The sequence below is a fragment of the Copadichromis virginalis genome, linkage group LG3 (genome assembly GCF_057382275.1).
Source record: "Copadichromis virginalis isolate Kocher_CV1m ecotype Utaka linkage group LG3, C_Virginalis_male_GT1.1, whole genome shotgun sequence".
NCBI classification, from domain to species: Eukaryota; Metazoa; Chordata; class Actinopteri; order Cichliformes; family Cichlidae; genus Copadichromis; species Copadichromis virginalis.
In genome coordinates, this window is record NC_140620.1 from 46427781 (window position 1) to 46441739 (window position 13959).

At 40.6% G+C, this 13959-nt stretch overlaps 1 protein-coding gene across 1 annotated transcript in view; it reads right to left on the reverse strand.

Annotated features, from left to right (window-relative positions):
- LOC146715018 (phospholipid-transporting ATPase ABCA1) overlaps positions 1-13959 on the reverse strand; it is a 189536-nt gene that overhangs the window by 161883 nt on the left and 13694 nt on the right. Inside the window, exons 3-9 of the mRNA XM_085451370.1 lie at positions 10073-10166; positions 9779-9920; positions 9223-9350; positions 7078-7196; positions 6238-6435; positions 1761-1847; positions 1472-1667 (exon numbers count right to left, since the gene is read on the reverse strand). Of these exons, the coding sequence (XP_085307496.1) occupies positions 1472-1667; positions 1761-1847; positions 6238-6435; positions 7078-7196; positions 9223-9350; positions 9779-9920; positions 10073-10166 (964 nt within the window). The remainder of the gene's footprint in view (positions 1-1471; positions 1668-1760; positions 1848-6237; positions 6436-7077; positions 7197-9222; positions 9351-9778; positions 9921-10072; positions 10167-13959) is intronic.

Below are 13959 nucleotides of genomic sequence, written 5' to 3' on the forward strand. Positions count from 1 at the left end.
TGCTGAAGGTGGGCGAGGTGCAGATTTTTAAAGCTGAGTGAAGATACCACACTTTCTTCCAATGTGGCTACTTGGAGTAACTCCTTAATAAGGAGCACACTGCTGCAAGGTACGCATATCTGGCTGTCAAGACAACTACGAACCATGTTACCGTGTTTATACACTACTCAGTATGGATGAGGTATGAGAAACAATGGTGCACTAGCCATAGCACTTCTAGCTATGTAGGAAAATCTCTACAAATTTCTACAGTTCGCTTTTTTCGATCAAAATAAATCACCAAGCTGTCAACAAACCACTGCTTTCAGATGATTTCTGTTGATTTGGCAAAAACTGAAGAATTGAGCTGGATGGTTTTAAGTTGGTCCAAGTTTACTTAAACTGGGGAGTGTAACTTTTTGTGTTTTTTCGATATATATTTCTCACCCAGCTTGAACTTGGCTGTTCTTCAGTTGCAGACGACTTTAACTTCAACTACAAACTCACTACAAACAACTACAACTGCAGCCAAATCCATAACAGCACAGGAGAATTTGAGCACAAATGCTGACAATATGGCTGCCATGCTTGTCTTCCCTTTCTAAATATTACAAAAAATAAATAAATAAACAAACTGGCTCAGATCTCCCCGAAAAAAGTGCTAGTGACACCATCTGTCCTCTGTGGGAAGTTAAGACTGCCATATGTTCATTTTTAAGATGTCATATATTTGCGCCTGGTGCCAAAGCGCCACCCAGGCAATAACATAAGCTTCCACATGGGAGAAGCTGGTCTGGATTTTCATTCCCATTAAGAAAACATCGTCACGTCGGGGCAGGGAGTACGCGGCTTCTAAACGGACTGAGAAAAGCTGGTTTGATTAGCTATGGCTGTGACCGGCCTCTGACACATGCCTTCCTAATCAAACCCAGTTCAGCTCTGATGCCAACTGTGCCACAGGTGCCTTTTCCTGGATCTGCACAATTGGTCACATCCTGTGCACAGCTGACTGCACTGTGCAATTCAAAAAAAAATTTCCCACCTGCACCGACATTTCCACTACAGGAAGTACTGGTTCTTACCTTCTGTAGTTCTGCACTGTGTGACTCATCAGATGTACAGCAGTTATTTAAATGATGCATGTGTACTGCATTTTTATGCCAAATATCAAAATCCCTACAGAACAAAAAGAAAACTCAATTTGACTGGTCAGACATCCTGTGCACATACTGATCGAGCTCAACTCTCAGCTCTTTCTCATTTTTCAAACACTACACAGCCACGCAGTATGTCCGCGGCAGCAAAATTACAGCAAATCAATCGCAGTGTCCCGTGATGCTGCACATTATGCGCCACTGCCTTGTGAATATTCTCCATTTCCCAGCTACCATGACCGCCTACTGTGCTGTCGAGCTAAAATGCAGATAAATGATTAGGACAAAAGTCCTGTGTGACAGCTTTGCTTTATAAAGGAGCTTGCTGCAGCACTTACCTGAACTGTTGCCCGTAATGGAAATTGACGACTTGTTAGCCATCTGTCTAGGTGAGAGTAAACCGAGGGTCATATTGGTGGAATTGGAGTCAGGCTGCTTTCCACACAGAAACATATTGATACTGCCAATCAGGTCGCCTTGGAAATTCAGTGAACTAGCAGCCTTAAAGGCCGTGGAGTTCTGCAACCTGGCCACCTGGAAATATCAAAGTAAGGACGAATCATTTTTAAGCAAAAGAAACACAAAAAACAACCAGTCATTTCACGTGTACGTGTTACAAGCACTAACCTCCTCAATCAGCGGTAAAGCATTTGCAGTGGTTTTTCCTATCAGCGTCGCCGCGTCTGCTGCATTCAGGTTCAAAGCTGCTGGAAGCTTAAAAAGGACCAAACAAAACAATAAATATAAACATGTGCTGGGAATAATATTGAGCACTACTTTTTTAAAAAGTGTACTTTTAGAAGTCCTCCAACTATCGTGGGCATGATTTCTACACCCCGACTCTTAAGTGAAATCCACATTTTAGCTAAAAACACTAATTCAGAATCAACCCTTTTAATTTAAGTGCCGTTATATTGGGAACACGCGCCATTTCTTTCCATTTTGACATGTAAGTTGAATCCGAGCATCACCATCCTAGCTCAAGCTAGTAAAAGTTACATTAAAATGACAAGTGCTACTGTGCGTTTCAGTGACATTATGAAGGTGTCCAGTGTGAGCCTAATTAGAAGAGTTAAATGGCATGCCCTTTCAACCACTGCCATTTTCATGCATCAAGGCGCAACGCTGCGGCTGAGTTTCTAAATAAAACTCAAATGCTAAAAAAGAAGTGGTCTGAAGCTCACCGTCAGCAGCAGCCTGCCTACTCATCGATTTTCGAGTGCTTCGCCGAGGATCACTTTTACTGTTAGTGACTGAGTGGAGGACGAGGCACGGAGACGAGACAGAGACTGTTTTATGGCAAAAACGTCTGAAAATCCCCCTCTCAGTGATGGTAGAGTGAGAGGGAGAGATTACAGCAGTGTCACATTAAGGTGAGCCATAGCAACAAAACAGATTTGTCAAGCTCTCTGTCTTTCTGAAGTCTCAGATGGTGAGTTGACTCTAAAAACAAGAGGCTCCAGCCCTACCCCAGTGACCCTGAATTGGATAAGGGTAAGAAAATACATGGATAGATGGTCCATCCAACCATCCATCGGAGAAACCACACGTAGTCGGATTGAATCAAAACACCAAGGGAAAAATGAGGAATGCTTTTCATTCACTGTCGTTCACGCACATTACATCCTGATATTATTTCCAAAAAAATCCACCCTCAACCTTGTAAAAAGAAAACATCCAAATTACCCCTGGGCAATCACTACCTCAGTGATAAACTCTGACTTCTTCACTCGTTCTTTCCCTTATGTTACTGTTGTTATCGCAATCAATCAGCAACGTCGAGCCTTAAGTGCGAAGGCCCGATGCTCTTTCCCATCCATCTGCTTGAGGCGCTAAAGAGCTTTTCCACCGTATCTTGTCCGGCCTCTTCTTTTCTCTGCGTCTGAAAGTGCCCGTGGGCTTAAATTGTTCAAATGCTCTCTCCTGTGAACTTCCTGCCTTATCACTTATTTATTGGATTTGCTGTCCCATATACAGCATTTTCTCTCAAAGATAAAGTCAAAGAAAAGTGCACACTTTCATCACCTCAAAAGGGAACAGAAAGATTTAATAGAATTCAAGTAAACATTGTTTCAAACAAAGTCTCATCTGATCACATGTGTTCCAGTGAAATTGCTGGAAAACGCAACAGTTTTCAAAGGCAGTGGCGAACGGAGAAGTAATCCTAACATAATGAGGAACTTACTGAGTCACTACTTAGCATGTAAAACTAATATATTTCATAATGAAAAAGTAGCTCATTGTCTAAGTTCATAGCTAAATCTAAAATAATCATTATCATCATTATTAATCATAATAATCATCACCTTATGAGTCATTAATCTACTGGCTGGATCTCAAACAAATAATCTACTATTATTCATTGTAGTCCAGTTTAGAGGTTATTAGGGATGTGCTTATGAGTGACATGTTGATTACTAGATTGTGCTTTTGTAACTAACTATTAAAGATTACATGTACCAATTTCACCAGTTAGCTCTGCCTCAGAACGTAAGGCATGAAACTACATTTGGCCTTGAAGGACTTATTAGCGAGATTTACATTTTCTTCATCTTTCAAAGTCAGTCGGAGAAACCTAACATTTAACTTTTAAATTAACCCAGCTGGCTGACACAGAATATATTTGTCTTTATTTCAATTTCACAGTAATTAAAGTAAACTCAAATAAGACATACAGAAAGAATATCCATAAATATTATCTTGTCCTTCAACGTTTGCTTTTTATTACTTAGGTCTCAATTTAGGGCGAGTATTGAGTTCAACTCCCACACGGAAAATGCAAAAGGAAGAATGGGAAATTCTGGCATTTCATTTTTGCTTAGGCATGAACTTCACAACATCACAGCCAATAATTAATGACCATAACCATCAATTACACCAACACAGGCGGACAGGATAGCCTCGTGGATTAGAAAGATTAACTCAGCGGTGGGGGGTTAGGCAAACCTTTCTTTCCCACCCTCTACAAATAAACTGTAGAGTTTGTAAAACAGCAGCTTGGTGCATAAATGTCTAACTTTACTTGAGAAGTTGCTAATAATAAATATGTAACATAAGGTCAAGTATTTTATATTCATTTTATTTTGCTACGGCTATACGCAACTGATCTTCAGTATGAGTGACGTCTGGCTCTAACTGACAATGTCAGCATGATGTCCCAGTGGGTGGGCATTAAATTAAACTTGGATGTAACCTGTTAGCCATAACAACATCTGGACATACTAAAAGGAAAAAAACTAGCTACACCAATCAATAGCTATGCAGCCTAGAAGGTGATACCATGGCAATCTCCAGTTGCTAAAGAACAATGTGTATTCCCTGGTGAGTGGGCATTGACTGCTAGGGGTGCAGATTACTGTGGTCACTCATAGTGCGCATGGACAACACCAACTTCTTCCAGTTGTATTGAAACTTGATAAAGTGTGACACAAACCAGGAACTGAGTCCTACAAAGCTGTGCCTTCCTGCAGCAAACATGCTGTTTGTGGTTGAAACTATCACATTTGTATCCGTTTTCATTTGGTAACACACTTGTTTGACTGCTGCTCAGAGAGCAGCTAGTGTGTGACTGTAGACAAGTTGATGTCGACCATGCGAAATACAGGCGGCTGCTAGCAACCAAAGCAATCCGGTCGTTAAGTCTGACGTCTATGGCATTATTGAGAGTTAAGAACTGTCTAAAGTCTTTCATCTTTAATAAAATGATCAGCGTTCTGCTCTACCAGGTGTAACAATTGAGTTTAACATCCAGGCATCCATGAAAACGGAATTTATGACATTTAACGGAGTTAGAAGTTAGCAGGACGTTAGCTCGCTAGCTTCTATCTAAATACAATATAGCATGTCCTGACTGCGGGTTTTGGAAACAAATTAAAACGTACAGCTCTGCTATCACTTCCAACATAAATGAAGACAGAAAACTAAACAGCAGTGACGTTTGTAGGGTTCCTGAAGTTTGGCTAGCTGGTATATAATGATGTGCTACGTGACCGCTAGCGACACAGCTATGTTAGCATAATATAAACAAGCTAACTTTTTTTCCACTCGATAAAAGTTAACGTGAGTGTTCTCGGTGGTCAGGAACAAATGTAATCGCATGGCAGGATGCTGTAAAAGGACCAAACTTCAGCCAGGAGAACAACTGAGATAATCCATCCATAATACGAGGTTAGTCATTCATATACTGCTGCATGGGCTGGGCTGTAGTTACATCCTAAGGTTTTAAAAACTGAGCTTAAATAAATGATTAGCGGTAATAAAAGCCGAGGGAGGTCAACAGTGATCACTGACTGTTTTAGGAGCTTTTTGAGATTAAATAGAAGAAAATACAAAACATTAAACATGTTAACAACACAAAAGCCATATTAAACGCAGACTACTTTAGGCCCGGAAGTAGGATTCGTCACGTCATCACTTAACAACCGGATTGCAAAGAGTGCCGGAGTGCATTTTTTATGACCAGTAACACGCAGGAATACACGTTTATCCCTAGCAACATGTGGCTGTCAGGTCTGTGTGACTGGGGCAAACAATGATCCATTGGAGTAATTAGTCTTTAAAAGGGACAAGTATTCTGAGAATGAAGGGCTACAATATTCTCCCGTTGATGTGGTGCATCATGAGTGTTTGTGTTACATCAAAAATAAACAGCAAAAAGTTCTTAAATGCCAATTTTGACTGTTTGACACTGTTCCTGTCCCAAAATACTTGTTTATAAATGTAACGTATTTATAACAGATGCAGGATCAGACATGTATTAACATTTCCTTATATAAGGTGAGCACACAGAGGTCAAAATACATCATCCGAAATTGTGTTTCAAGTGCACCAGCAGTGGCTGACACATTACAAAAGCTTCATTTTAAATTTTTAATGGCACCTTCATTAGACCAGACAGCATAATTTGTAAGAATGCTAGATGTAGGTGACCTTGCAAAGAAGGAATTAGGGCTTTTTAAATGCCCAATCAGTGTAAATACTTTTCCAACAATGCACTATCCCTTCAGTTGTTGTTAATTGGGTCCAACTTACTATGCAAAAACTTCTTCAAGTCCCATCAAACAGAAATTTTAAAAGTTGTGAGACCTGTGGGGGGACAGCTCACCTCAGAGAGCACTTTCCTTGCATCCAGGTTTTGCAGGAGTACTTGCTGGGTGTTAATCAGCTGCTGTGGAGTCAGGGAGCAGCTGACATTCTGAAAAGCCTTCTTTTCAGCTTGGCTTCTAAATTGGACATACTGTTCCAGATCTGTCCCCTCACACAGGATGCTCCTCAGGCTGTCTGGCCTCAGGATGCCCATCATCTGAAAAATAAACAACAGCCTCGGCAAAAGTTGGCAAACAGAAGAACTTTGGATCTGACCATATTTTATTTAATTATGTTTAGTATCCTTTGGGTTGCTGTGCAAGCAGATGGTATGCTAAATCGCTTTTCGGAACAGGAGCTAAAATACTGCTTTGATTTTAAATGTGTTTTTAAATCCACAGATATTTATACAAAAAAAGCAGAACTTCGTGCACCACAGTGGCAAAAGCAAAAAGTGTGATAGACACAAACAATAGCAAGCACACGTAAACTTCTGTAAGATCTTTATCTTCCTGTCCACACTGTATTCAGGTGCTACCGGAGCCCACTTCATCTTTTTTGATAAGACTTGCTATCAGACGAAGAACATTTGCAGACAACTGTGATTTCTACTGCAGCCGGCTTTAAATTACATTTTGTCAAACAAAAACTTGAGAACACTTTGATTACGATGTCAGAAGGAGCGCCACCTGCTGTTTCACCCTCATCTTTCCGAGTGCAGCGCTTGCAGCGCATTTGCTGTTTTGAACTTTTTTAGTAAAATCTAAATTCCTCTATTTACACAAAAAAGCTGTTGTCCCATATTCCTAATTAGCTGGGATTCTTAACACACTACCACCGTGCTGGTAGCGATACTTACTGGATTGATCTGAATCCGGGCATTCATGAGGCTTTCAGCCACCGCTGTTGGCACCGATAAATCTTGTTTCAGATGTGTGGAGAAAGTTTCATTGTCTCGTAGAATATTCCTCAGGATGACTGGATGAGTTTAAAGAGAAATATAGAGTTAGTGTTACTTTTTTAAAAAGCTGCTGTTTTATATGCATCAACATTTGATTGGCTCCTTTTTGACACAAGCCTTGTTTTGATAGCTTTGGCTATGAGTCCTCCTCGCTCACCATCTGCACTGCAGATATTCTGCAGCCAACAGGCTGTATGTCTCTGCCTCCGTTCTGTGTTTGGTTTCTATACTACTCTAAACAAATGGGAATGCATGCAGAAATCTGTGCGCCGAGTGTGCCATTTGCCCTAATGGACACCAATGCCAAACATGAAGGAGAGCCAAACCTAACAGGGTAGCAGCCCTTTCACCACGGAAGGTCAGTCCACACAAAGCACCAGAGGATTTATTCTGTTGTTGAAAGGACAAGGTTAAAGCTTAAGTCTCTGTCTTCAAAATCACTGCAGTGCAGCCAGTGAGGAAAATGTTACACTACAACATTAAATCTATAAAAATAAGAAAACCTCCTGTGTATCTCTATGTGTGCAGGTCTCAGAACAAAGTGGAAAAGCAGGAGCGAAGACTCTGATTTGGTTTTGTTATGCCTGTTGCTTTGAGTGGCATTACAGCCTGATAAATTTCAGTTTAAATGAGATGACAGTTGCAATTAAATCCTTCACTGGCACAAGTAGGGGGTGAACACTTGAGCTGCACGAGTGTGTGAGGGGAGACAATTTGTTGCTAAACATGTACCAGATTGTTAACCAGCCATTTTCTCCTGATTAGCAGCCAACAGATAGCATTTAAAAAAGAGGACGTTTCTAAACCAGTCCTCGCTGCACGCTGACAGTCACCGTAGCAGGGATCCTGCTAACAACACCATACTATTCAGCATGCACTCTCTGCTTGCTGGGCCTCCAACATTTGCGACTGACGCGGAGGGCCGGGGGTGGAGGGGGGGTGAGGGAGGGGGACATAATGTAATTAAATGATCACTTTTGTATTTGTACTACAGGCAAGTCAGTCAATTATCTGGATGGGAGAGGAAAGGGAGGAAGTCACTTGTGCCGGGCCATTCAGGGTTCAATTAGTATGAATGTTTGGTGAAAATAACTGGAAATAATTACACACTTTGATACACGAAGCTAACCTTATACAAGGCCTCGCGTCTCCCGCTGAGCACATATTATTATGCTCCCCCATCACTACAGGGGCATCAGGAGGGACTGACAGGGTTAGATTACGAGGAAGCAGAACATGCTCCGCGCTCTTCCCGAACACCGTTGGCTTTCTGATTGAGGAGACCACCGGAGTGTTTTTAATCAACCCGTGGCTTAAAAAAAGAAAGAAACAAAGAGGAGGACAACACAATCACCTTTGCTAGCGTAGTGTTTTGATAGTACTCCATTCCCCATTCTTGTTAGTGACCTTTTGTGCTCCCGCCTCAGACAGCGAGTCCCATTAATTACACCCCGGCTTAGATCTCTGATGGATTTAATCTTGTATATTACAAGCCAGCGACCCCTAAATGCAAATGGCCCACGAGCCGTTTGTTGAACAGCAGAAACCTCGCTCCCCCCTCACCCGCCCACCCCCGCTTTGCCTTTTTGCAAATTAGGTGCTGTATGAAAATCTGAATATCATCAGGCTAAATGAGCCTAATGCAAAGCAGCAACTTATCAAGACAAACGATCTGTCAGTCTGGATGGCAAATTGCATCATAAATAATCACACGCCATTGTTTTTGAGGGATAAAGGGGAATAACAAATCCTCCAACTTGTCATCCTCATGAAGGGGATACTTTTCTTGATGGAGAGTACTTAACAAAGGCAAAGCAGAGTGATTGTTGCTGATGCTGATTATTTATTATATCAATTATATTTTGAAGCATTAGTCAGTACCAGCAAAACTCTGATGCCTAAAAAGAAAAATGCACCCCTTGACCTTGTCGCTCGTCACCAGTTTCTGCAGTATTTCCTGATAATGGCTTCAAAATAGGTTTTTGATATAGCTCATCAAGATTTCAATAATCAAATGACCATTAGCGGTACCACTGAACTTACCATTAGCGGAGTTAGGCTGTGACAAAATTGAAGCCCACTGGTCAACACCATTTGCTAGCAGCTGGGCCCTGCTGAGAATAGATTTGTCCACTAGGGAAGTCTGCAGCTCTATCAACATCCCAGAAATTCTGGTGAATTGAAAAGAGAAAAAACAAACATTTACTCTAAATGTTCTTAAAAATATCAATATCAACAGTTTCTAATCTAAGCGCAGTGCATCACGCTAAGAGACATGAAGAATGCACATCATTTTTTGACATCTACGTGGTAGTGTCTTGTGAAATTGTCCCCCAGGATGAGACGGTAAAACTGCGACATATGCTAGTATGCTAACGTGTGCAAATTCAAAATGTGGGACATTTACGGAGTGATTGAATTATCTAAAAATAGTTGCTGTGCAGAAAACTGTCCAGAGGTGCACGAGAAGATGATCTTGAACAGAATATCAGCCAAATCAGCTGAGCTTTAGATTTTTAGTGGCCCATTCCCAAAACTTCGTAATCATGCCTCGTTTATAAATTCCTAAAAGACAGAAAAAGAACATCCCAGTACATACATGGAGTTGTCGAAGTTATTGACTTGGCCTGGTGTCTCTCCTGGAGTTGGATAAGGCAAACAGGGATTTTCAAGGTTGCACACCATACCCTGAATCCAGGGAATCACACCAGCTGATGGCATGGCTTTATTAGGGTAGTGACCTTTGAAAGGAATAGAGATGAATACTTATTAATCTTACCGTGTTCATGACATTTCTTTTTTCTTGTCCAAAATCTGCAAAAAGTTGACGAGTTAAAAGTTGTTAATGGATTCACAAAACAAAATGTATTATTGCAACTAGGCTTGTACTTACATTGGCCTTTGTAAATTGGTTGCGTAGTGGTCCGCACCCCCACCAGTATGAAGAAGAGAAACAGAGGCCACAGTATTTCAATGACCAGTCGCACCTACACAAAGGAAAAGGTATTTTCATTTGATTAATTTGCTGTGAATGATAGCGTGTCTAAATCTACTGATTTCTTTGCTTGCTTAGCAAGTATATTAGCTTACCTATAGCAGGTTAGCTTAGCTTAGCAAGTATATTAACTTAACTATAGCAGGTTAGCTTAGCTTAGCAAGTATATTAGCTTACCTATAGCAGGTTAGCTTAGCTTAGCAAGTATATTAGCTTACCTATAGCAGGTTAGCTTAGCTTAGCAAGTATATTAGCTTACCTATAGCAGGTTAGCTTAGCTTAGCAAGACAATAAAGCTTAAAATACAAACTTTTTTTTTACCCCTGGTTTGGTATGGATTAAATTAATGAGATACCAGCTTATTTTATTACCTCTGGACAGAATCAAGGTAGCTGTTAAATATTAGGTCTCTCTCCTCCAAGTCTCTGTTAGTACATGACTTAATAATTGATCAACAAATCAATTTACTCTGCATTACATAAACCTGGTTGCAGCAGGATGATTATGTTAGTTTAAATGAATCAACACCCCCGAGTGGTTCTAACTACCAGAAATCTCAAAGCACAGGCCGAGGGGGGCGTTTGTGGCAGCAATTTTTCACACCAGCCTATTAATTAAGGAAAGACCAAGACATACTTTTAATTCATTTGAAAGCCTGATGCTTAGCCTCGTCCACCCCAGCTGTGAAACTCAGAAACCAGCCTTACTTGTTATCATCTATCGTCCACCTGGGCTTTACACAGAGTTTCTGTCTGATTTCTCAGACTTTTTATCTGATTTAGTGCTCAGCTCAGATAAAATAATTATTGTGGGTGATTTTAACATCCATGTAGATGCTAAAAATGACAGCCTCAACATGGCATTTAATCTGTTATTAGACTCAATTCGCTTCTCTCAAACTGTAAAAGAACCCACCCACCACTTTAATCACACTCTAGATCTTGTTTTAACATATGGCATAGAAACTGAACATTTAACAGTGTTTCCTGAAAACCCTCTCCTGTCTGATCATTTCCTGATAACATTTACATTTACAGTAATTGATTACACAGCAGTGGAGAGTAGACTTTATCACACTAGATGTCTTTCTGAAAGCGCTGTAACTAAGTTTAAGAATATAATCCACCCACTGTTATCATCTTCAATGCCCTGTACCAACATAGAGCAGAGCAGCTATCTGAACGCTACCCCAACAGAGGTCGATTATCTTGTTAATAATTTCACCTCCTCACTACGTACGACTCTGGATACTGTAGCTCCTGTGAAAACTAAGGTCTCAAATCAGAAGTACCTGACTCCGTGGTATAATTCTAAAACACGTACCCTAAAGCAGATGACTCGTAAGCTGGAGAGGAAATGGCGTGTCACAAGTTTAGAAGATCATCATTTAGCCTGGAGAAATAGTTTGCTGCTTTATAAGAAAGCCCTCCGCAAAGCCAGAACATCTTACTATTCATCACTGATTGAAGAAAATAAGAACAACCCCAGGTTTCTCTTCAGCACTGTAGCCAGGCTGACAAAAAGTCAGAGCTCTTTTGAGCCAACCATCCCTTTAACGTTAACTAGTAATGACTTCATGAACTTCTTCACAAATAAAATTTTTATCATTAGAGAAAAAATTACCAGTAATCATCCCACAGATGTAATATTATCTACAGCTACTCTTAGTACCATTGATGTTAAGTTAGACTCTTTTTCTCTAATTGATCTTTCTGAGTTAACTTCAATAATTACTTCCTCCAAACCATCAACGTGTCTTTTAGACCCCATTCCTGCAAAACTGCTCAAAGAAGTCCTGCCATTAATTAATTCTTCGATCTTGAATATGATCAACCTATCTCTAATAATCGGCTATGTACCACAGGCCTTCAAGCTGGCTGTAGTTAAACCTTTACTCAAAAAGCCATCTCTAGACCCAGCAGTCTTAGCTAATTATAGGTCAATCTCCAACCTTCCTTTCATATCAAAAATCCTTGAAAGAGTAGTTGTCAAACAGCTAACTGATCATCTGCAGAGGAATGGTTTATTTGAAGAGTTTCAGTCAGGTTTCAGAGCTCATCACAGCACAGAAACAGCTTTAGTGAAGGTTACAAATGATCTTCTTATGGCCTCTGACAGTGGACTCATCTCTGTGCTTGTCCTGCTAGACCTCAGTGCAGCATTCGATACTGTCGACCATAATATCCTATTAGAGCGATTAGAACACGCTGTAGGTATTACAGGTACTGCACTGCAGTGGTTTGTATCATATCTATCTAATAGACTCCAATTTGTGCATGTAAATGGAGAGTCCTCTTCACACACTGAGGTTAATTATGGAGTTCCACAGGGTTCAGTGCTAGGACCAATTCTGTTTACATTATACATGCTTCCCTTAGGCAGTATCATTAGAAGACATAGCATACATTTTCTTTTTTTTGACACTGTAATTTTTATTGATAGTTTTGTCACAGTTTAAACATAGACATGTATTGCCATAGCATACATTTTCACTGCTATGCAGATGACACCCATCTCTATCTGTCCATGAAGCCAGATAACACACACCAATTAGTTAAACTGCAGGAATGTCTTAAAGACATAAAGACGAGGATGGCCGCTAACTTTCTGCTTCTTAATTCAGATAAAACTGAGGTTATTGTACTCGGCCCTGAAAATCTTAGAAATATGGTATCTAAGCAGATTCTTACTCTGGATGGCATTACCTTGGCCTCCAGTAACACTGTGAGGAACCTTGGAGTCATTTTTGACCAGGACATGTCCTTCAATGCACATATTAAACAAATATGTAAGACTGCTTTCTTCCATTTGCGCAACATCTCTAAAATTAGAAATATCCTGTCTCAGAATGATGCTGAAAAACTAGTTCATGCATTTATTACTTCCAGGCTGGACTACTGTAATTCATTATTATCAGGATGTCCTAAAAACTCACTGAAAAGCCTTCAGCTAATCCAAATGCTGCAGCAAGAGTACTGACAGGGACTAGAAAGAGAGAGCATATTTCTCCTCTTTTGGCTTCCCTTCATTGGCTTCCTGTTAAATCCAGAATTGAATTCAAAATCCTGCTCCTCACATACAAGGTCTTAAATAATCAGGCTCCATCTTATCTTAATGACCTTGTAGTACCATATCACCCTATCAGAGCACTTCGCTCTCGCTCTGCAGGCCTACTTGTTGTTCCTAGAGTATTTAAAAGTAGAATGGGAGGGAGAGCCTTCAGTTTTCAGGCCCCTCTTCTGTGGAACCAGCTTCCAGTTTGGATTCGGGAGACAGACACTATCTCTACTTTTAAGATTAGGCTTAAAACTTTCCTTTTTGCTAAAGCATATAGTTAGGGCTGGACCAGGTGACCCTGAATCCTCCCTTAGTTATGCTGCAATAGACGTAGGCTGCCGGGGATTCCCATGATGCATTGAGTTTTTCCTTTCCAGTCACCTTTCTCACTCACTATGTGTTAATAGACCTCTCTGCATTGAATCATATCTGATATAAACCTCTGTCTCTCTTCCACAGCATGTCTTTTATCCTGTCTTCCTTCTCTCACCCCAACCGGTCGCAGCAGATGGCCACGCCCCTCCCTGAGCCTGGTTCTGCCGGAGGTTTCTTCCTGTTAAAAGGGAGTTTTTCCTTCCCACTGTCGCCAAAGTGCTTGCTCATAGGGGGTCATATGAATGTTGGGTTTTTCTCTGTATCTATGAAGCACCTTGAGGTGACTTTTGTTGTGATTTGGTGCTATATAAATAAAATTGAATTGAAAATTGAATTTAATTGTTTCTCTATTT